This window comes from Ptychodera flava, chromosome 21 (assembly GCF_041260155.1).
Source record: "Ptychodera flava strain L36383 chromosome 21, AS_Pfla_20210202, whole genome shotgun sequence".
In the NCBI taxonomy this organism is placed as follows: Eukaryota; Metazoa; Hemichordata; class Enteropneusta; family Ptychoderidae; genus Ptychodera; species Ptychodera flava.
Window position 1 is genome coordinate 7,247,420 of NC_091948.1, and position 24,262 is coordinate 7,271,681.

The following is a 24,262-nucleotide window of genomic DNA, read 5'->3' on the forward strand; positions in this document are numbered from 1 at the left end:
ATAAGGGATTATTGAATTGCCTAAATATGTTTGAAGGTCTTCAGGGCCAGCAACCAGCCGAAGTTTAGAATCTGTAACTCTAGGTTTTTTACATTCAAAATATGCTGTTTTGGTGTATTTTGTTCAAATATCAAAATTTGGAGGGTAAACTAACATTTGTTTGTGACTGCCCTCCCGCTTGAACCCCTCCCTGTAAGTTATCCCATCTTCCCATCAGGAAATCTCCCCGCCTTTCCTCTCATACTCCCATCATTGCTATCTCCCTATACTACAAATTTAAAGCTCCGTTTGCAATTTCTTTGCCGCGTGCTTTACCCCTGCCCTTCGGATATACCCCGAAAAAACTCAAATTACACTCCCTGCCGGCCAATCAGGCCCAAAGCTTTGTCAAGTTGCTTGCTGAACAGTTAACAGGTTTTGGAACGAGCAGCTTTCTTGGCCACCCCTGGATCACGTTAGACGGAGTAGCCCTCACTGTGGCAATTCAATACATAGGGACTGGTCAAACAAGCGTAAACCGTATATATGAAATAGGTATGCATAGTGTGGTTTCAACTGCATCCAACATGGGTTGAAAAACTCCTCATCTCCTAGAAATTCTTAATCTGTCGCGATTATGAGAATTATTCATGACATCACAGGCTTCTTTAACTATGGGGTTTCCCCACTTTTTATTTACTGGACCTGCTATAAGATAGAGGTAAATACAACCCGGACTACCGAGGCAGTCAAGGACGGGCAAATCCGTCTTCAGCTGGCCAATCGTGTCGCGTCATCACCTGCGGTCGTTTTATAAGAAGGGGAGAACCGGATGAAGAGGACACAAATTCTTCGCGTTTGTATCACTTTGCATCGCACTACTCAGCACGAAAAATTCGATCAAGATGGTGACCTTTCATAACGTACAATTCCTGACTGTTTTGCTGTTTCGGTTCGCATGTCTATCCCTATCTCAAGGTAAGCATAAAGCCATGTGTCATACTCAAAGACTAGGTGCTTAACGAAATTTATGTGATTCTTTCCGAAAAAAGTTCACTTACCTTTCAAATCAGTTTCCTCTGCTAAACTCAAAGTTCGGTTGCATGTAACTCATTTTCGAGTGGCATGGCGAGGATGCGCAACGTGGCCAGACTGCTTCGCAGACAGAAAGACGGCATATAAAAGTAATTCTTGAATTTATCCAATACGCCAATTAGCTGCACAGACCCTGTTTTAAAATGCTTGCAATCCTGAGATGATAAATTCGAAGTATTTTGAATCCAGAAAAATTATCAATATCAATATCAATCGTTGGATAAATTATCCTCTCTGAAAATGTGCAGATTATCGCATCCTGCGTCAATGATTGGCAAAGATCACTTGCTATCTTTGCTAACATTTATGTAGCAAATTTGACACAGGTAATTTTGAAGCTTTCATCATTTTACCCCGCGCACTTATTAGTTACAATTATTTGAGATTGCTTAGATTCCAATTTGCGCAATAAAACCGTTGAAATGTTAAAATCATGGTACATTTATTGAGGATTTGACTTGAGTTTGACCAAAATCATTTACTCGATAATTTTACATGATAAGGCCTGTGTTTCATTTCAGACAAAAATATTATAGAGGACTGATATTTCGATCAAATGATAGCGTTTATCAAACGACGGAGATAACATAACTTTTCGCTGCGTGTTTTCATTTCTCGATCGAACAATGTCGAACTAACGGGAAAATTAGGTTATATTCTACAAATAATGTATTCAAGACGGGAACAGAAACTTCAATAAGGAAGGACTTCCTGAGAGTCAGTCTATTGCGTTTGTTTTCCATCGCGAAAATCTGTCTCTACAGTTGAACTAAGTAATGTAAAGCAAAGTTGGTCCTGCCTAGAAATCAATAATGCTCGACAAGATACGTCATCGGCTGCATTGAAAAGATCTCACATATTTAGTGCGTTTAGCAACGGTACCGGTCGCGGTCCATCGGTGAAACTGGGCAGTCGGCTTTGCTGTCATCTCATCCCGGTGGTGGCAGTCCCCGGGTTGGTGGGTACCCATGCGCGTTAACAAATTCACGGAAAAGGGGGTGTTTTTCTTCAGTCATCTCGGAGATTCTAGGTCCGTGAAATCGAGAAAAAGGGGTACTTTTTCAGAGTAACCTCCGAGATTAGGGGTAGTCCTTTCATAATCTTCCTAGGACACTAAATCTGGTCTAGTCTCACTCACAAAGAAAATGAAAAACAGTACCGTACGTTTGTATGTACATATGACGTATACATATGATTGTGTATGAATGTGACTAAAATCAGGTTGTATGTACATGTATACAAATTCAACCTCCAGGGTCAACCCTGGAAGTCAACATACTAACCTCCTAGATTTCGAAAATAAGGGTATGTTTTTTACAGCTAATTTCTCCCAGATTTGCCACAAATAGGGGGTGTTTTTCTCAGAAATATTCTAGGAAAGGGGGTACTTTTCAAACTTGGGTAACAAGCATGGGTACCCACCAACCCGGGGACTGCCACCGCCGGGCATCTCATACTGTGAATCCCCCTAAAGAGCAGATCAAATTGAGGATGTGACTATTCTAGATTGCGCTCACTATTAAGGCGTGCCCTGATGAATCTGTGTTATTAGTTCGGCTAAACTAGAATATGAAATCCAAGTAACGAGGCCTGTGGACAGGAACGCGAGGTGTGATTTAACTTTTGACCCGGATACAACATGTGATAAGTGAGCATCGTATCCGTATATCGAACAAAAAGTCAATCTCACTTGGCAAGTTTTTGCGTCCTCTATTGCTGACGACTGCGTTGTTTATTTGCTTAATCCGCTTCAGCTGTACCAGTCAATACATTTTTGTTTATCGGTGTTGATTAACTGTTTCTACGTTGTAAAAGTTAGGTTATTGGCTTACTTTGTTGTCCCAATTCACAGTTATCTGCTGCAGTAAGAGAAGAATGGTACGTTCGAAACAACAGTTAACTTTTCTCAGTTCGAACCGAAATGTCTTCGTCTTCTGTTTTTGAATTTTAAAAAGTCAAATGGAATTCTACTTGAATAATACTACTTACAGTTTAATTATGCATGTCATTTCGATTTACAGATGCTGCACACTGGAATAAAGTGGCGAGGGACGATCTAGAGAGGGCGCTCGAGTTGGAAACAGTGAATAAAAACACGGCCAAAAATGTCATCGTCTTTCTTGGCGACGGTATGGGCGTACCTACCATCACTTCGGCGAGAATTTACAAAGGTCAACTAGACGGCCAAAGTGGCGAAGAGACCTCTTTGACGTTTGAGTCGTTGCCACGCACAGCCCTGATTAAGGTACAGTATACGTTCCGTATATCGACAGAATATTTTGTATACACCAGTGCAATGTGTACTCGAATATTTACGTCAAATGAAAGAACAATTTTTCAAACCCTACTCACTTCAATTGCTTATTGCATTTCGCGAAATTTGGCAAAGATATTATTTCGACCATCGAGAGTGATGGTATTGAATAAACTCGTTTGATTGCAAACACTCCTTGATATGTTTGCCCGTAGGTGAAAGAGTATTCCGTTCTTGACCAAAATTCCTTCACACTGCGCATTCAAAAATGAGTACGTAAACTGTATGGAGGCATACCGATCACAGACAGAAGAATATGTGTTCTGTCCCTTGCCGGCCGCTAAATTGACGACTTGAAATACACAAGTACATATCTTGAAATGATGTACTTTATTTTTGTAGATTTATATTTCACAAACTTAAACTTTCCTATAACTATCTCGCGAGCACTTCCAAAATGACATAATATCAAAGAAGTAAAGGAACATGTTCTATGTTCACACTTCGGTAAGCATTTTTATATTAGCTGTTTGTTTTTTTTAATTTAAACCATCTTATCCAAAAGACTCGAAAACAGATAGAGCTTATGGGGCTTTAACTGTTCATGCTTTCCTTCTTCAGAACTACAACACAGACCAGCAGGTACCTGATTCCTCCGGCACAGCGACGGCGATTTTAACAGGTGTTAAAACGAAACACGGGGTCGTCGGAGTCGACGACTCGGTGATCACTGGCGATTGCAGCTCAGGCAAGACGGCAGAAGTCGACTCGGTGTTTGACATCGCAATACGTGAAGGTATTTAGGCTACGATATCCCGAATTGCCTTGTCTGAACTGCAACTTCTCATATGCAGCATGCTATACTGTAGATGAACGCCGGAAGTGAAAAGTGATTTCCTAGACAGTACACACAGACGTATATACAAACACGTACGCATTCATGCAAACAAAAAAACAAACAAACAAACAAACAAACATACATACATACATACATACATACATACATACATACATACATACATACATACATACATACATACATACATACATACATACATACATACATACATACATACATACATACATACATACATACATTACGTACATACATACGTACGTACATACATACGTACGTATAAACAGACAGACAGACAGACAGACAGACAGAGACAAAGAGACAAAGATGTAACAATGTAAAAATACTTAATTTATCTTCAGGCAAGGCTGCTGGCATAGTTACCACCACAAGAATCACACACGCATCACCAGCCTCAGTGTACGCCCATGCTGCTGACAGAGACTGGGAACTAGCTGCCGAGGATGACTGTGTTGACATAGCTGCTCAGTTGGTGGCAAGGGCTGCAGACTTTCAGGTTAGCATTCAACAATCTCTGAGTATATCCGAGGAAATGGGTAACGCTTCATTCACAAATACTGGTGACGGGGACTGGAGGAAGTCAGGGGCATTCGAAAATTCTTGGGGTTGAAGAGGGGACTTGAAAGTTTTGTTTTGCTCTGCGCATAAGGGGCGGACCTGAAAATATTTTGGTTCCCTGTTATTTTTTACATTTTCCGATTCCAAGGTTTGATAGGCAATTCAATGAAAAATGAATAACATTTTTATGTCATCAATGGTTCTAATATTAATAATAATTAAACAAACCTAGAACCATTTTCTCGCATTTCATGACTGCCCCCTTACCCCGAAAAAAAATCTAAAAAATCTAAATTTTCCTTAAAAAACAACAAGTAGGCCTCCTAACAGGGCAGAAGCTGCAACTGTTGATTATTTTGAATTCTGGCTTATTAGAATAATTAAATATCAAAGAAAAAAGATGGGGTCACCTCGCTTCATTTTCTACAAACGTACGATGAAAAGTAAATATTTTTCACGAAAATCACTCAAAATCAATAGACAAAACCATTCATGTCAAGTTCATGCAGTGAATGAAATGTTCACATTCTCATCGTACAATAACACAAGGGTAAAACTTTGAACACTAAAGATCCTAATTTAAATGAAAAAAGTTTGACTAATCGGAATTATATATTTTAACAAACTGTGACCAATCTTATGATGTCGAGCAAGGAACCTAAATACTTAAATGTCACATTTTTCAAACCCTAACACATCGATAACTCAACGGATTACGTTTCACAATCTGACTTTATCCGATGTCTATACGTCTTCGTTGCTTGTTGGCAGGTCGTGTTGGGAGGTGGCCGAAGAGCTTTCCTTACAACAGAAATGGTTGACCCGGAAGACAATTCAACGTACGGTGAACGAGAAGATGGACGCGATCTAATCTCAGAGTGGAAAGACAACGTGCCCGACGGTATGAACGGCCACTACGTTTGGAACAAAACCGAATTCGATGCAATTGATCCTGAAAAAACTGACTACCTTTTCGGTAAGTAAGATGTGCAAAAGCAGGAATGGCACACAGTTTGGTTAATATTTAGCATTGTTTGGGAATAATACGATTTCTCTCAGAGTCGGATTATTTCGTCTGAAGGCAAATACTATTGCCAGGACGTGTTGGGCACAGGTTAGCTTGTTATACGTGCATTCATGTCGATCCTAGTGAGGAAATCAAAAACAATATATTTTTTGCGTCGCAGGTCTGTTCGAGTGGAATCATATGAACTACGAAGCTAACAGAGCCGACGATAAAGCAGGTGAACCAAGCCTTTTAGAAATGACCGAGAAAGCCATAAAGATGTTGAGTAAAAATGAAAAAGGATTCTTCTTGTTTGTGGAAGGTAAGAGGAGTGAATATTGTGATACACAATTTGATTGGTGTTATTTATGTAGACTTTGCGATTTTGCGTACTAATCTGCAATAATTTGACCTGTCTCACGTCTCCCCTAGGTGGAAGGATCGACCACGCACACCATTTCAATTGGGCGTATGGCGCCCTCAACGACGCTGTAATGTTCGACAGCGCTGTCGAGAAGGCTTTAGGGATGGTGGATACAGACGAGGACACCTTGCTGATCGTGACGGCAGACCACAGTCACGTGAACACAATCAGTGGTTATCCAAAGAGAGGAAACCCTATTTTAGGTGAGGGGTGTATTCTAACTGATCACGTGCCATTAAATTATCCAAACGCTCCCGTTCTTCCACAAAGACTCGCAAAACTGTGTATCTGCTTCTCTTCTTGAATTTTACATAGGGCCTATATGTGCAACGTATATTGCTCATAGTCCTGCCGTGTGAGTTACAATTTATTTCTTGTTCTCATACTTCAAGAGTGAATGATTGCAAATAGTAATACGTATGCGCATCATGGCCGGTAGTGTTCTTAGAGCGCCTGAGGTTGCTGTCTTCTAGTTTTCTTTTAATTTAGGGGCAAAGGTGACCGAAAAATAATACTCTTTCGTTTTTAGAGAATTCTTATGTCCAGGTTTAAGAGTATGCAAAACCGGATTATGAATTTTCTAAGAAGCTCGACCCTGAGGAAATATCAAATCGATTTCATCAATAATAAACACATTTTATAATTGAGATGTTAATATAATTGCCTCAGACTATACACACCTAGTCCGCCTGTGGTATATGGTAGTTTAAGTTAATGTTTCCGATCACTGTATTTTTCCACTCTAATAAATTTGCGAATTACATTAATTAATTACTCGAAATAATTATTTTGGAAAATGTTTATCGACAATTCATTTGTTTCTTTGATTCAATGGTTAATCGAAAGTCAACGGAAAACCTCTTTCAGTGTTTGCAGCTAATTTTATAAAACTACTGAAACGACAACACAAATCTTTGTTAAAAAAGAAGCATGAGCAAGAAGAACCGTCACTCGGTAGAAATCTTTAAAATTGGCCACGTTCAAGGGACAACAGCAGTATATTTTTCATTATTTCTGAATATCAAATGCGTACAGATTGTATTGACAAGTTGTACTCAGATAAGTTCAACATGAATTGAGCGGCACGGAAAACTGTTTATTGAACACAGAACACAAAGAAAGGCGCGGCTTACGGAGCTCAGAGTATAAATGTTGTGTTATATCTTCATTTCTAAGGTAAAACGGGCGAGCTTGCAGATGATGGTCTCCCCTACACAACTCTCAACTATGCAAACGGTCCCCTGGCCCCAAGAGTCCAGGAAAGTTTTCAACAAACTGGCGATAGACCAAATATAACCGACGTTGATACAGGTAACACATAATGATATCTTGTTAAATGATGATGAATAGAAACAGATTTAGACGAATAGAATAAATACACTTGAACATACATACATACATACATACATACATACATACATACATACATACATACATACATACATACATACATGCATACATGCATACATACATACATACATACATACATACATACATACATACATACATACATACATACATACATACATACATACATCACAGTCACCTGTGGTCTATTCCGCTCTGAGTCTATGCGCCTCATAGACGAGTGTACATATGCCTGAGAAGATTTTTTCTCAGGTATATGCACACTCGTCTACGGGGGGCATAGACGCAGAGCGGAATAGACCACAGGTGACTGTGCATACATACATTTACTTTCGGTAAAAGCTTTAAAGCGCCTGTGTTCCTACATGCGCCATTTTGACACACGTATATTCTTCTCGGTATCTTAACAGAATCCAGAGATTACCAGCAGGATGCACTGATTGCCTTTGAAATGGAGACGCATGGCGGTGAAGACGTGACAGTTCACGCTGACGGGCCCTATGCTCACTTATTCCATAATTTCCATGAACAGAATTACATCGCCCATGTGATAAAGTACGCGGCCTGTATTGGAGAATATGCAGGTCGTTGTATCGTGGAGGATGTTTCATCAGGTGTGTGAAATATGCTATTCGAACTTTGTAGATAGGTAGTTGTCCAGCTGAAGTTTATAGATGTAGATTTTCAGTAGAACGTAAATAAAACCTTACATTTACTATTGGCATATATCACAACATTCATGCATCCATATGCCCCATCAACGATTCTTGAGATATTAATGCCCCGTTAATCTCTCATTTCTTTCAGCTTCCAGAGAAGCCGTCAGCCAAATTGCATCCCTGGTAACAATGTGCGTTGCACTTCTTTTCAACATACGACTTTAGATGAAAGTACAGAAAGAAGATCAGGTCTGATGGCCGTTCAAAAGTGTCTAAACTTTGACACCCTTCTGTATATGTGTACCATTCTAGCTATATACTTGTATGTTTGTCATACATATGTATGGACGTGAGTACATAGGTATGTATGTATGTATGTATGTATGTATGTATGTATGTATGTATGTATGTATGTATGTATGTATGTATGTATGTATGTATGTATGTATGTATGTATGTATGTGTATGTACATATATTTCAATATAATATACAAATTATATATATATATATATAGACATATATATTATATATACGATGTACATATATTATGAGAGAGTGTGAGTGTGTCTGTGTGTGTGTGGTGTTTGCGTGTATGTGTGAGTAATCGTGACTACATGAACAGTTAACAGTTGCACGAAATTTTAGCGACAATATTGTATCTGTCATCACTTTTGAGTCGTACAGACAGCAATTTTAATCTAGGTATACCTGGTTTGCTAGGCAGAAAAAGAGAAGCATTTCATTTACAACAAAACAATGCCGCTGAAATTAATGAACGATGAATTGAACTGGACGTATTTCCAGTCTGTGTGAAGCAGCAAGACGAACTTCTCACCGGGCTCTGTGCTTTTTTCCGTTTTCGATTTTGTTTATTTCTTTGTTTAACATCCACATATCAGTATCATTATTTTTGATAATGTCTGTTTTGTAATTTTTTGTAGTTATTATTTTCGTATGCCGTTTTCGCTCACATTTTGTCACATACGTCATGCTGTTTACTAGCTGCCGGAACAGCTGAAGGCCCTTTTAGTGAGGATATAAATGTAATAAAATTGAGATATTCAAATTAGTTTAGGATTTTGGTTGGAAATGTGGAAAGATACTTTATCTTAATTGTTGATTAATGTCCGAATCACATCAGGGCTGAGGTTCTGAAGTGAATAGCAGCTGTACCATTTTTATGAGATTACAATTTTAATTGCGACTGTTTTGTTCTTATAGTAATTAGCTTGCATGCTTCACAAAACGATATCCAAGTTTAAGTTGATAATTTTCGCAGTTTGTGAAAGCCTTCATAGCAGCCCATGCTTATTCCTTAGGGTCCACGTTCGCCAAGTATGCTAATAAGTTTGATCAACTTAAATTTGATTTATGATGTGCATTAATTCTTGTTTATATATGTATTTTCTGTACACACACCGTTTTAGGCACCCGCATCTATACATAGACAGTGTATATGTGAATTTAAAGAAGGTAGTCAGTTTACTCGTTTAAATCAAATGTAACTCATACATGGTTTTTACTGTACATGTCATAGTTTGTAAACCAAACAGAGTAAATTCGACATCGATGGAACTCCTACTTTTATTTTTATGATGTGAAAAGATCGTGGTTTTTCGTCCTACCTTGACTGAAAGACCATTACATCTTTTTACTGAAACACGCCGCATTGCAGCGCTGGTATCATGGAGACAATACATTTATCTGGTTCTTTTTTCAGATGTAAATACTTTTGTTACAAATAAATATCGAGAGGAAATAATCAAAGTTGGCGTCATTTTTTCAATGCTAAATACCCTTGGCGAAATTAGGTTTCTGACTGTAAATTTACTGTTTATAAGGGGCAAAGATCAATCAATACTGAAGTTCCCTGGCATATAGCTAAACGGTTGTATGATAGAACGATATCTGGCACAGTGTGACTTGTGATAAAGTTTGACAGAGTAGTGGGGGCTCCTTTTGAAGTTCTTGGAGTAAATTAAGTTTTCACCGGCTTAGTTTTGTGAAAATCGGGAATTGTATTTTCCCGTATATAGGTCTAGATATAACACAGGCATGCAGTTCATGATAATTATTATGGTTTCCCATAACGCAGTAAAGAGTCTCGACAAAATTTAACAGAAACTTACACCAAGACATCAGAGTACTGTTTAGCCTGGATGGACCTTATTGCCTTTTTTAAAGATAAGTTTATTCCAGCAAAGTGGCAAATAAAACAAACTCGGAATGTGTTCACTGCTGTAGAAGAAAGTGGGTGGAACAGCGCCCCTATAGTCTGACTTGACATTATTGGTTGAGTCCTAGGTGCACCATGCATAGACCCTCCTTTGTGCCCGGATATTGTACACTATAATGTATATACACTGCCTTAGGGGGGGGGGGGGTTCAGTAATTACAGGGGGTGGGCCGGGGGAATTGGGGGGAGGGTCACTTTTTAGAAAACAGTTCATGGGGAGGGTCACTCTTTATAAACCTATCTTTGGGGGAAGGGTCACTTTTGACAGAAGCTGGTATTATGGCCAAAACTTTGATTGTCCGTGTGATATTTCCTGAATAGGAAATCACCAACAAAATACGCACACACTTATAGACCGCCATGCATAGTGAATTGACATTTTGGTGAAATTCCAAAATCAAATTTCTTACACAACCATAGACTTGTAACTACTCTAGTCTAATCAAGAACAATAATCTTAATAATCAAGCATACATAAATGCACAGATTTATCTAATTTTGTACTGAAAAAAAAAATATTCATAGTTTCATCATAGACCCCAATGCATAGTGTATGGACATTTTTGGTGAAATTCCAAAATCATATTTCTTACACAACCATAGACTTGTAACCACTCTAGTCTAATCAAGAACAATAATCTAAATAATCAAGCATACATAAATGCACAGATTTATCTAATTTTGTACTGAAAAAAATTATTCATAGTTTCATCATAGACCCCAATGCATAGTGTATTGAATAACATTTTGGTGAAATTCCAAAATCAAATTTCTTACGCAACCATAGACTTGTAACCACTCTAGTCTAATCAAGAAAATTAATATCAATAATCAAGAGTACACAAATGCAAAGATTTACCTATTTTTGTATTGGAAAACACTATTCATAATTTCATCATAAACACCATGGATATTGAACCAACTTTTTAGAGGAAATTCAGATATCAATTTCTTGTACACTAATGTTCATTTTACTTCCCTCTTCAAGGAAAGTACATTAAAATACATTATCAAACATATATAAAATAAAGATATAGCATGTTTTGTGGGGGTAAATTGTCAATAATTTGCCTGATAGACTCCATGTATTATGATTTGATATTTTTGGATGAAGCACTAAATCAGCTACATCTTGCCTTCTTATAGTTGCACAAAATATGGTGACCCTCCCTAAACTGTATGAAATACCATATCTCTTCAAAAATTCTTGCGTGATAAATTGCGACTGTCCCTCTAAAAAACACAAGCCCTCCCCTCTGAAATTTGTCCCTAACATAACAATTGAACCAATTGTTATGTAATTAGATTAGCTGATACTGTTTAGTTATTCCCGAGGAGAATACCGCAGTGGTTGGGGGGGGGGGGTCAAGTTTTAGAATGTCGGACAAGGGGAAGGGTCACATTTTAGACAGGAGGATAAGGGGGAGGGTCACATTTTACGGTACAGGTGTTCGCGAAATTCCCCCGGCCCACCCCCACCCCCCCTTGTAATTACTGAAAGTTCCCTAAATAATCACGGCTCCCTAGGGGCTACGGTCTATGTTTATTGGCATATGCACGCTAACGTACTCATGCATTGGGATTTGACGATTATTATAACCTCCCGATAACCTCGTGTCATCCCCTGTCCTATCGGCTGTGCCCGTGTCCCCAGCCAGTACACAGGGGCTTCTGATTGCAGCGTTGCTGAGTCGCTCGAAGGCCCGGGATCGAACTGTGGCCGAAGGCCGAACCTCGGTAGCAGTGTAAAGAATGGATACTACTGCCGAGGTTCGGCCTTCGGTCTCACACTTCGATCCCGGGCCTTCGATCGACAATCAGATACTGTATATCCAACTTCAGGGCAACGCTGCTTGCACCTGTGTATGAGCCCCGGGGAATGGGCATTTATTTTTTTTTAACATGATCCATGTTATGAGCCAGTGCCGTTGTTCGACACTTGACTTCTGAAACGCTTATGATTACCCTCATTCAGAATCCTTCGTCACAAGCATAATGGTTTCTTCCAGTTGATATCATGTGACTCCACCGTACACCAATCAGCACACGTGTTGATAAATAATTCTGCCCAATCGGAATAAAGCTGCGAGATTTCAAAGCGTTCTCTGCTCATTCCAGAACTGACCTTATCGCTACGTTCGGCAAGCAAGACGAAGTTTACTAATATCGTTTATTTCATGGTTACCGTAGTTATCGTGCTCTAAACTCGTACAATTTTACTAACGATGGCCTTTCGTGCAACTAGGAACAGCTCGGTGAGTGTCAATGTTGATTTCATGTTATTTTGGAAAGGGACGCGACGCGTCCGCATTCCAACGAGTGACTGACGTGGTCGGACTACAATACATTCAGAATTTAGATCCATACAAACCCCGTTCTTTGCAGGAGACGTGACAAGAAAAACCTATTTTCCATATTTAGTTTGCCACCGTGGTTTCCAACTCTGGTACATAGTTTTTAATACAGCATAGGCGTCGGCATCTTCGGCGTCCGAGTATCTGGTTGCGTGCCCCACGCCACAGCGGCATGCATGCATAATTTCTGTGATGCACGCCGTGCTTCTTTGTTGACGGCGTTTTCTGATTTAAACATACCAACGTTTGCAACATGCACCTTGTTGCTTCCAAAGGTTCACATTTGTGCCTGTAGTATATATCGTAGCGTGTCGCTTGGAATGTGGTATTACTCTGGTCTGAATATACTGTATTGTAAATTCACATATGCGTAATTTAATTTATATTCAGGTTTTTTATCCCTGTGCCTACCGGGTATTTCAATTTGAACTATCTGTCAGTTTCTGCATGGAGCTACCAAAAGACGATTTCTGGTTGTTCATGTTTCATTACAAACCATCTACACAAAAGAAGTGTTCCTAAATTCCAGCTCTGGTCACATGCCTCATTGTAGGACCATGGAGGTAGTAGGACCTAGTCTAAAATGAGAAGCCCTGGTCAACAGTCACAATCTGTCCATAACATGGCACATACCGTTTTTTCTTGCCTGTCTCCGCAGTCCACGTCACTTCATTCCACAAGAATTGGTAGTAATAGGGAAAATGATGTTGCTGCTTTCAAAAGTAAAGGACAGACCACGTCGAGACCAGCTCTCGGAACCATTGGTAATGTTATCAGCGTCAGAGACAACAAATTGAAAGGAAAAAAGGTAAGTTCTGAATTTGTCCAGCAATGGATGTGAAAAATAGAGGTTTGTTTTTAGCTCCATAATACAGATTCAGCTGAATTAACAAGTCTGTAATACGCTATAAATATCCAATCCGAAGATCAATCTAATTAAAAATTGGAAGTAACATTTGCTCTATGCTGTAAAAAAACCTAAAAAAGCTTACGTGCTGCTGTGTAGGTAAAAAAGAGATATCTTTTTTTCACCTTCATGGTACTACCATGTACTATGGAGGTGGGCTGCTGCCATGATTTTGTCCTAGCTCATTAAGGTGTGATACAATGTTCCAGGTGTTTAAATTCTTGTGTTTACCATGGATGTAAAAAATAGATTTTTTACATCCATGTGTTTACCAAAAAGAGCCCTTGCATGGTTGTATCCAAACCTTTCCTCAGTGTGAATATGAGATGAAGCTTGTATGAATTTGAGAGTTTAGACTTTAGTTCGAAGAAAACTTAGAACAGCAAATGTGCTGTTCGTCAGTCTTAGGTGGTAATCATATTTTTTTTACTTGGCATTCACACCAGGAAATAAACAAATCAACCTTGTCCAAAGGCAGGAATACCTCTTTAAAATCAATATCTGAACTGGCACCAAACAGAACAAGTAAAGTTGCTGAGAAACGAGAAGAGGTGGGTCAATGCTATCATTATTTTTTTTTCAGTTCCTACGATAAAGTTTTCGTGCACAACCCTGAAGGATTCATGCATCCACCTAGACTCTAATAAAAGGGGTCTTACCAATACAAGTTTGTGTCATGTCTGTCCCTGTTTTTAGGGGTCACTTGATATTTTGTCTCATTTTATTTGTGTACAATCTTCATGAAATACAAAATCTTTTGAGAGTATCAAATATAGCATATTTCAAGCTCTACCAAAAAGTGTAATTAGAATGGCCACATCACAGTGCTCAGAAGAAAAAAAATTGGCCACTACCTCACTTTTTTGAATGTCAAATACTATACAGCAGTCCCTTTTTTTGGTCTCATGTTATATATTCCCTCCCCACTCACCCAAAAGCATAAAAGAAAGGACATCACATGGGGCACAGTTCCTGGACCGTGCATGGGGATGTATTGCATAAACTCACGTAGAATGCCTCATCTACAATGTCCATTTAGGTGGAAAGTGACTTGCTTTTTATCCTTTGTCACTAATGTGTTCTGACTGTTCATTCACTGGCAAGATCTTGCATTTACTCATTTTTCCAGCGCTTACTGCATCAAAAATAGCCTCCTTTCTGAAATTTGCATAGGTCATGGGTTAATTCACTCGGCTGTATTTGGATGATTGACCTGTGAAGATGCATTGACATACCTTGTGTATCTATCGCTCAATTTCTTTATTTAGTAACCGGCGCTGAAAGTTTGATTTTACTCTGTGTCTTAAACTTAGCGAAATTGCCAGATTTCAGCTACATAACACAACTTTTGATACTGAATGTGAAAACAGAAAAGGGAGACTCTTGTCTATTCCATGCAATTATTTAGACAGGGCCTACACCCAGATAGTTTTTTATCAAAAAATATTTTTCCATTCTATGTATCTAATTTATAGTTGATGATCACCCCCCCTAATTTCCTGTCCATACCAATGGTATTTTTATATGGCCATACTGATTATTACAGCCATGTACATGTATAGTATTAAAACCAAAGGTTAACAAGAACAGTGCATTTACAAATAGGCTATGCTTATAAGCTGAATAGTGGTGAGTCAACATGCTTCAAAGAGCAGAACAAGAACTTACAATTGACAAAAAACGAAAAAATCTGAAAAGCTACAGCTACTGGCCTTTTACAAGTAAATGTGCCACGAATATTCATCAATGTGTCCATATCTTGTGCAATTCATCATCCATGTGATCGGTCTGCTGCAGACAGCACTTAGCACATCTAGATAACGCTTAATGTCTCTTGGCGATCAGAGGTTGAAGTCATTTCCGTTCTGTGGTCACCTTTTTGCAGAGAGCAAAATCACCAGCACCATCCCTCTTTGAATGTCACACCATCAGCGAAGAGGTGGAAACCGAGGCGGCGTTCTCTGAACAGCAGTTGCAGAATGTGGAAGACATCGACAAAGCCGACCATGAGAACCCTCAGCTCGTCAGTCAATATGTCAATGATATTTACAAGTACATGAGGCATTTGGAGGTCAGTCATGGTGTTGATCACATGTAATGCAAGTGAAAGTACATGGGTTCTTCACATGTACATTGCGTGTCTCTTATATAGTTCAATATTTTGAACCCCACATCCCTCCCCCATGGAGACTACAATCCTGGAAATCCCAGCCAAGCCCACAGTCCAGGCCTATCACTTCCCAATCTGCTATTGTCAGTAAAAAGCAGTATTGCACCAAACCTACTTATTTCGATAGACTATATAGTTCGCACAGAATGTGTATTACACCAGCTTTACCCAGTAAAAGTCATGTTTACAGTGTATTTCCAGGGTCCTTCAAAAATGTATGTTCAAGTCCTAGTATTTTTTTTAGATCCTACGTATGGGGCATGTGGTTATACTGCAGGCACTTGTTTTGACCAGCTTGACCTGATATAGTCATACATGAACTCGGCAAGATACGGGATGCATATCGGCCTCATATCATTTACATGTCTTGTTAAGAGAAATTTCGTGAAAATCAACAGAACACTTTGATAGTTGTCAACAGTGTACATACATGTACAAACTGTTTCAAGTTTCATGATAGATTCTTGTGTATCATTGGACAGTTGCTCCATGATCAGTATGGTCTTATCTAATTCTGAACTTCAATGCAATTAAAATGGCATGAATTCCAAGACTTGTTCAAGGAAATTTGCATTTTTCTTTCATTTCTCACAATTAACAGCGAGAGTACAAAGTAAGCAGTGACTACATGGAACATCAGGAAATAAATGCCCGCATGCGAGCTATCCTCATCGACTGGCTTGTCCAAGTGCACCTCCGATTCCATCTTCTCCAGGAAACACTCTTCCTCACCATTTCTATCCTGGATAGATTCTTGCAGGTAAGACCGTTTTCCTTCATCATAAATGTGTTTATGTCAGAGCTATGGGAAAATTTCAAAGGACATTTGCTATGTATTTGACCTATCATAAACTTTGACATATCCATGTAATTGATCTAATGCTCACATTCTTGACACTCACCGGGAAGGTGTAAATTTTGGAGCCTGAAACCATGATGTTGGTGTGAATTCAACATCCCAAGAGATGTGTGTATGACATTTACCATCCTACCTTGCCATGGTTCAGAGCTATTGACCCATGCCTAATTTCACACTTTTCCTACATGCACACTGTGCATCACTAATCCTCAAGATCTATTGCTGTTAGAGTGGCAAGTACCTGTTGTACTTGGTTCTTTTTCACGACAAATGGAAAAATTTTAGGCTACACACTGTACTCATAAAATGTTCATTTTCCAACATGTATATTCATGAGCACAGTGCTTTGCTGTGCATTCAACTGATCATAATGAAGGAGAGTCACCCTCAGGCCTACTCAAAGATAAAATGTTCAATGTAAAATGATCACTGAAAAACCTGAGTAACGGTATAAATGAATACATGTGGACAAACATGTACACAGGAGTACTTATAAATTTATCTGCATTTCGGCACTTGGTTGGTTGTACCAGGGTCGATTCAAATTCAAGCTTTGAACAAGGCAGAACATTGCAAAAATGATATTTTTTTTCAAGAAACGAAATTTTATATAACTCTTTTTATCATCAAAGATCCGTGAAATACATGTTGTTATTTTCAACTTTTAGTGATTCAAGAGGCTTAAATGTTTATGTAATTCTGTCTGCTAAGCTTGAAACCACCAAGTTTTATTTTGTTGGTCCAATAATAAACATCTATGAAAAGCAATGCTAAATTGTTATAGGAGTCATGTCTGTCATGAGGCTGAGGTACTTTATGAGAGTTATCACTGCAGTCAGAAATCATGTAAGGTGTATGCACAGAGCTGAATTTTTCTAACAAAAGTTATAATAAGATTTGTGAATTCCTTATTACATGAATGCCAACACTGTCATTTTTTCATTCAGGTGCAGCAGGTGTCCCGAAACAAACTACAACTTGTGGGTGTCACGGCCATGTTCTTGGCGTCCAAATACGAAGAAATGTATGCGCCTGAAATAGGAGACTTTGTATACATCACAGACAACGCCTACAACAAAGCTCAAATACGAGCCATGGAGTGCCTCATGCTCAGGGCTATTGACTTCAGCCTCGGCAAGCCTTTGTGTCTTCACTTCCTGCGCAGAAACTCCAAAGCAGGAGGGGTGAGTTGGTGTGGTTTGCAACTTTTGTGTGATCACTTATTGAGCACATTCGCTAGAACTGAAATGCTTTGTTTTGGTTTTATTTACCCGCTTGACTCTCTTAATTCAAATGTGCATGCTCTGCATGCTGGCAGCCAAGTTGTGTCTAGCTATTGCACAAAGTACGCTGCAGCATGCTGAGTTGTCGGTCTGAGCGAGCTGCCTTTATGCGTAGGCTGCAATGCTATCAACACCTGTGACAAAGAGTACATTAAAATTATCGACATATCGTATCCAAAACCCATCTACTACAAAATGCACTTGATTGAAATTACTCAGCTGTGCGAACTTATGTTCTCACCCCTAGTGTGATATCAATACCAAAGGGGGTTAGCGTAATCTACAATTAATTCTCTAGATTAAGATGTCAATTTTCACAATGTATTCTCTTCTTTCCAGGTTGATGCACAAAAACACACTTTGGCCAAATACCTCATGGAACTCACTCTCCAAGAATACGACTTTGTGCAATACGACCCCTCAGAGATCGCTGCAGCTGCTTTACTACTGTCACTGAAAGTACTAGATGATGACCCAGAGTGGAGTGATACCCTCCATTACTACAGTACCTACTCGGAAGATGAACTACTACCAATCGTCAGGAAGATGTGCAAACTCCTTGTGAAATCAGAAACTGCAAAACTCAAGGTAAGTGCCAAGTCACTTTCATAGTTTTTCCCCCTGGTAGAATATCAAATAAACTCTTAGAGTAAGCTGGGACCATTTAAGGAATTTCTTTGAAACCTCAACCAATACATCGAGTGGTTGGAATTTCACCCCGGGATTCCATTATCAATATCAGGACTTTTTAGTGGCCACCGGTTGCAAAGTGTGTTTTTTGACCCTGTTCATCAACATACCGGTACATCATATTTTCTGTTATGTGGATACTGTTCCTGTCACACAGTTGTTCAGTTCACGTCCTTGTCAGACCAACCTTAGACTGTCAACTGCCGCTTTTGGCATTGTGGCCTTTTGAATGTTTTGCTAGGTGCCTTTGGCACTCACCCTTAAGCGTATGGCTCTCAATGGAGGGGACAAGCATGTTCCTCAGGAAAAAGAAGGCACGACGGACTGTCAACAGTCCAGACCAACATGTTTTTAGGCTAAACCCAGAATTCAAAGGAACAATGCACAACTGTGCTGAAAAAATGTATGTTTCCATGTGTGTATGTACACACATTGTAGGTTTGTGTGTACTGTCATCAGGTAGCCTCTTGGGCGTACTGAGTCTGTAGGACACTGTGTCAATTTTGTTCGGCAGTAGAACCATTGTACAGGAGCCGTATGAAGTTCCTGACCAATGACACATGTCTTTTGATATGTCCATGTTTTTATAATGGTCAAGGCTATTGAAGATCTCTCGTGATATATATATTATTCTTCAATCTTGTGGTATATGTAGTTTCACATGCACAAACTTAAATTTTATTACATTGGGTCATTCTTATTACATATACAGTTTGTCTGCAAATTTGTTCAGATGTTTGAACCACCAGATCATTCATATAAGTGTGCATAAACTTGGCATTACTCATACATAAATGTCCAGATTGTCAGATTTGCATGGAGCAAGATTTTGATTTTAAGGTTTGGTGCGCCTTTTATTTCTCACCAATAGCTGGAAGGGCCAAAAACCCCATATAGATTAATATTGTCAACAAAAATAAGGGTGTCACCATGAAAATTTTTGAGATATCCAATTATAATTTATGATTTTCATATTTATGCATAGGAAAACAATTTACTGAATAATTAAGAAATAACATGGCAGAATTTAGTATTTCCCGCCAAGAGATTTTGATGAAACTTCCTCAATCGACGGATAAGTGACCAAAAAGTAGATCGATAGAAAAAAAATCGGGGTCACCACCTTCGTTCTTTAGATATAGCCAAAAGTTCTAAAAACCGGAGACTTTGATGTTGAAGTGCGCCCCGTTGAGGCAAAGATGAGAAATTATTTTTCATAATTTATAGCAATATTTCCATGATATACTTGTAAATTGTGAAATTCTTGACAACTCAACAAGGATAAATATATGACATAACAAGTAATTGCATCAATAATGCCTTTAAATCATGTTTACTTAAGCTTTTGAATGTTACTCTACCGTGACAATCATGCATACAATGTTTTTTTTGTATCAGTGCTGTGAGATTGCTGTAAAATTATTTGGACTGAATAATGATGAGATGTAGGCATCACTTTACTTTAATATGTTGAATGGAAACATAATCAAATACAATAGGGCATTAGTGAGGGTGTTTTCCTATCTTGAACTCAAAAACTCATAGACAGCATTGTAAGACTGATATAACAGTGTATTGGTGAATTAATGAATTTCATTTTGAAAACTAAACTACTAGACAAGTATATAATGTGTAAGAAAAAAGTCTTTATTCAAAATACACTATTATCATATTACGTACCACTGAAGTGATCAAACAATGAATCAATAATTTTTTTTTGTTTTCTGCTGGGCCATGGCCACTGACTGTAGCTAGCACGCAACGTCGTAGTTGTATTCGCGGTACATGTTTACATTTCTTCAAATGGATTAGAATTGATAATGTTTCTTGAATACACGAAACAGGTCAGCTGCAAGGCATACAGAACTTCCTAAATTCACTTACATTATTTGGGAATCAATATTATTCGTGGGATTTTAGATTTGGCATCAAATTTGTTCATGTTTATACATAACATGCGTACCCTACGTAAATCTCAAACTGTAATAAACGATGTTGTGCTGCTATGCTACTGAAAAGAAACAAAGTACCTGTACGCCATTGAATTCATAACAAAAAGAAACATGAACGGGATAAAGTTCATCATGTATCTTTTTCAATTTTTCCATTTTTTTTTTAGTTTGACTTCGCCTTATTATTGATTTTCTGGAAACAAATTTCCCCAGAATACGTTGCGCACTATAAAGGGCGCACCAAACCTTAAAGAGAAAGATTGTTCAAGGCAGTACAGTGTGGCCACTTTGAGAGGAAGCTGGCATATGAGTGCCTTAGTATGATGGATCTTACTGTAGTCTAACCTGTGTGTGATTTCAAGGGTTACTATTCTTTCATGCAAAACACCTTATCACAAATCTGTTGTGATTTATCAAATTATTTTCCGTTTTGGTGCTTATACATGCACAAGGGCCCAGGTTTTGGTCAAGTTTTAGAACTCTTACCTGGATATATTTTTAAAAGTGCCATTTACACATGCTCACAAGTCAAAAAGAGGTGGTATCATCAGGCTCGTGATTGATGAGTAATTCCTTGATTTTTCATTTTGCGAAACTGAAGAGGTGAGTTACAAAACTCACATTGACTGACAATGTACAGGAAATGGCATGCATTTGATAATTTCCCCTCTTGGGGCCCAAAACAGTCTGTTCACTTCCCTACAGCCTTATGAAACTTTGGCTCATTACTGTAACAAACATGCTTGTTTACCCTTATAACCAGTCAATATGTGTGCACTATTTTCATGTCACATAACTTGTACTAGAAAACCAGTTATTGAGAAATTTAATTTTGTGAATAATAGAAGTTCCCTGATTTCTTTGCAAAACTGTAATTTCATTAGTGAACGTTCCCAGTTAAATTCAGCTAACCGAATTTTCCAAAATCTGATGGCAAAAATACTGAGCCAGACAGTCAAGTTGACAGACTTACAGCAGGACATTACAGTACACAGCATCCTGGCATAATTCTGGATGAGAGTTGTCATTGCAAGGAGTGTACTACATGTAGCATAGGTTTGCGTCAGACCCTTGGCAATATGGGACATACCATACATGTACCATACATACCAAGTTGAGGAGTGGCCAACACAGTCAGGTGCCAATTATCATCTAGGAGGTACTACCAGTCAACAACAAAGAAATCACGGCTGACTCGCAGCGTGTTTGCAAGGTTATATCTGATTGGTCGATTGTCACTATTCACAGCCACTTAGGGAGTCTATTTGTATTGTTTTCATTATATTGGTAAGATTCAGCCACCCAATTGGATAACAGCTTCGAAATCGCTGCGAGTCGGCCCAGAAATCAACTCTGCAAAAATTGAAACATGGTCTGGAAGGGAGGTCGCAGGAAGTCCAAACAACACCACATATCCACACACATCACGTAAAATGTACCAAATGTGTCATTTGCAAGCATCCTTAGTGCTGATCTGGTGTTGTTTTGACTGTGTCTAACAAGACAATGTTTTGACTTTGGCAAAGATGATTTGATTGTGATCGACTGATTTTATCACAAGAGGATAATTACACCTGCCAGTGCAGTGCGTGCAATTTGTTTATTTACATTAGTTACAGTTTTGCCAACGGTTCAACAAAAACCACTACATGTACAATGTATAAGGATTTGATGTGTTTATCCTGCCTGAAATCCTTCAACTATCAGACTTACATGTTTTGAGCCTACCACACCCAGTGATGACTTCAAGTTCGAGGCGAACTTCAACCTTTATCTATATTCTTGTCACATTACTTGTTCTGGTAAACCACAACACAGTATGAGCTAGTATTATGACTGCATATCTTGAAATAGAACTTTTTGTCTTACCTTAAATTTTTATTAAGTATTTCTGGTAATTTTTATGCTTTCTTGTTTTTTTTCCTGCAGGCTGTGAAGAACAAATATGCAAGCAGTAAGTTTATGAAGATCAGCACACTGTCAAACCTAAACTCATCGACAGTGACAGAACTTGCCAGTCAGGCTACGTAGTGTTATATAGATTGTCTCTTGGTAGACATTAGACATAGACATAGGGTCCATCTAGGGAAAAAAAATCTGTAAAAAATCTGAACATGAATAGAACTGTTAGCATGGTCAGCAATTTTGTAAAAATATTTTCAGTGTAATTTATGTTGTTTGTGTGTCATGTCGTGATTCCACATTTACAAGCTTCAAATTTTGTGTAATTTTTGAAATTTAAAAAAAAATGAGAAAAAAAACTTAAGTCTGTTCTATGGTGTCTAGTAGTAATGTATAAGTGGTGTTCAATGTCCAGTTATGTTAATATTGTATGTTTTGTATCTATCCTCACATTATTTCAAAACTTAACAAGAATCTTCTGACAGGTGACAAATCAAGAACCAGAGATGGCTTTGACAACAGACTTTTATCACGCTAAAATTATGACAAAATCCTTTGTGGCCTTTTTTTATTGTATATGTTACATTGTATTTTTGTCCAGCATTTTGATATGTATTGTTCTCTTTTAGCAAATAAAGACATTCTCTTTGTGAGGTTTATATTGTTACCCTGCTTGGTTTTTTTATTTTTCTTGTATAACATAGGAAGACTACCTGCCTCAGTTTCTCTATTTAACTTACAAGTATAAGGTAGCTTTCGGTTTCATGAACCCAACACTTCTGTTCCCTCCACACTCCTGACCCCATTGCATTAGCTTTTGAAGTACCAGACTGCCATGTTGTGCCATCATGGCAGGTGATGAGGAATTCCTGAGTACTAATAGGGTGATGCATGGTGCTTACAACTGTAATGTAAAGCTGTTATCAAAATTACATTGTAGGGAAACTTTAAAGGCACATGAGCTGCAACTTTTGGCATTATTTTCATGATTTTAGATTAAAATTAGTTTATAGAGATGTTCTTACTCAGAGATGTTTACTCAAGTATAATTATCCACCGAGTGGGACTGCATGAGGTTTCAGTAAGACCTCTAATAAATGGGTGCTGCACCCAAATATGGCTGCCTCCATGCAACTACCTGATAAGCAGCGTAAATGGTGTATGTACACATTTGAATCTTTACAAATACAACATGATGCAACCCACTGAAAGAAGGGGAAAGCGATTCATTTCACTTTGACAAAAAGTTCACTTCTCACATAACCTGGCAAGATTTTGAAAAATGGCGGGAAATTTAAAATGAACAAAATTCTATTAAATTTCTTGCCTATTCTGCCACAAGCAAATATTGTTGGAGGCACAGTTAATGGCTATATCATTCAATTTGCAGATTGCAATGAATCTCTGAGGAAATTGGAGTTACCTTGAGGTTGGACAAATTTCCAGAGTTCAGCTCATGAGCCTTTAAAACAACTTACAATGTCATCCCAGGTCTCTGATAGAAAATGATAAATGGGCTTCAGCCTGGATGGGGTGGGTGGTACTTTTTCCTCCTGGTACAAAACTGCAGCGTCCATTAGCCATGTTAGTTGGAATGTAATCACATGTACTGGAAACTATAGTGGTAAAAACTGTAGATATAAACTGGCTCTGTTGACAGTATATAGACCTGACTACACCTTTGCGGA

The 24,262-nt window shown here is 38.5% G+C and overlaps 2 protein-coding genes across 2 annotated transcripts; both read left to right on the forward strand.

Moving 5' to 3' along the window:
• Positions 1-726: 726 nt before the first annotated feature.
• LOC139121260 (alkaline phosphatase-like) lies at positions 727-9,988 on the forward strand. Its single transcript, XM_070685993.1, has 10 exons — positions 727-957; positions 3,096-3,319; positions 3,950-4,124; positions 4,547-4,701; positions 5,535-5,739; positions 5,951-6,091; positions 6,202-6,396; positions 7,370-7,504; positions 7,972-8,175; positions 8,369-9,988. Exons 1-10 carry the CDS (start codon positions 885-887, stop codon positions 8,443-8,445), a joined length of 1,584 nt encoding a protein of 527 aa, XP_070542094.1. The 5' UTR covers positions 727-884; the 3' UTR covers positions 8,446-9,988.
• A 2,541-nt stretch (positions 9,989-12,529) lies between these two features.
• On the forward strand, positions 12,530-23,233 carry LOC139121262 (G2/mitotic-specific cyclin-B-like). The gene is made up of 8 exons (XM_070685995.1): positions 12,530-12,712; positions 13,470-13,619; positions 14,165-14,269; positions 15,604-15,789; positions 16,490-16,648; positions 17,695-17,931; positions 18,370-18,618; positions 22,602-23,233. The coding sequence occupies exons 1-8, from the start codon at positions 12,683-12,685 to the stop codon at positions 22,701-22,703; spliced, it is 1,218 nt and encodes a 405-aa protein (XP_070542096.1). The 5' UTR covers positions 12,530-12,682; the 3' UTR covers positions 22,704-23,233.
• The last annotated feature ends 1,029 nt before the right edge of the window (positions 23,234-24,262 follow it).

What these genes read in the sequence shown, in the direction of transcription:
- LOC139121260 (XM_070685993.1), top strand. Translation starts at nt 885, where the DNA reads ATGGTGACCTTTCATAACGTACAATTCCTGACTGTTTTGCTGTTTCGG. An exon ending in ATGTCTATCCCTATCTCAAG is followed by an intron (nt 958 to 3,095) that starts GTAAGCATAAAG and finishes TTCGATTTACAG; the next exon opens with ATGCTGCACACTGGAATAAA. An exon ending in GAGAGGAAACCCTATTTTAG is followed by an intron (nt 6,397 to 7,369) that starts GTGAGGGGTGTA and finishes TTCATTTCTAAG; the next exon opens with GTAAAACGGGCGAGCTTGCA.
- LOC139121262 (XM_070685995.1), top strand. Translation starts at nt 12,683, where the DNA reads ATGGCCTTTCGTGCAACTAGGAACAGCTCG. An exon ending in GAAACTCCAAAGCAGGAGGG is followed by an intron (nt 17,932 to 18,369) that starts GTGAGTTGGTGT and finishes TCTTCTTTCCAG; the next exon opens with GTTGATGCACAAAAACACAC. An exon ending in CAGAAACTGCAAAACTCAAG is followed by an intron (nt 18,619 to 22,601) that starts GTAAGTGCCAAG and finishes TTTTTCCTGCAG; the next exon opens with GCTGTGAAGAACAAATATGC.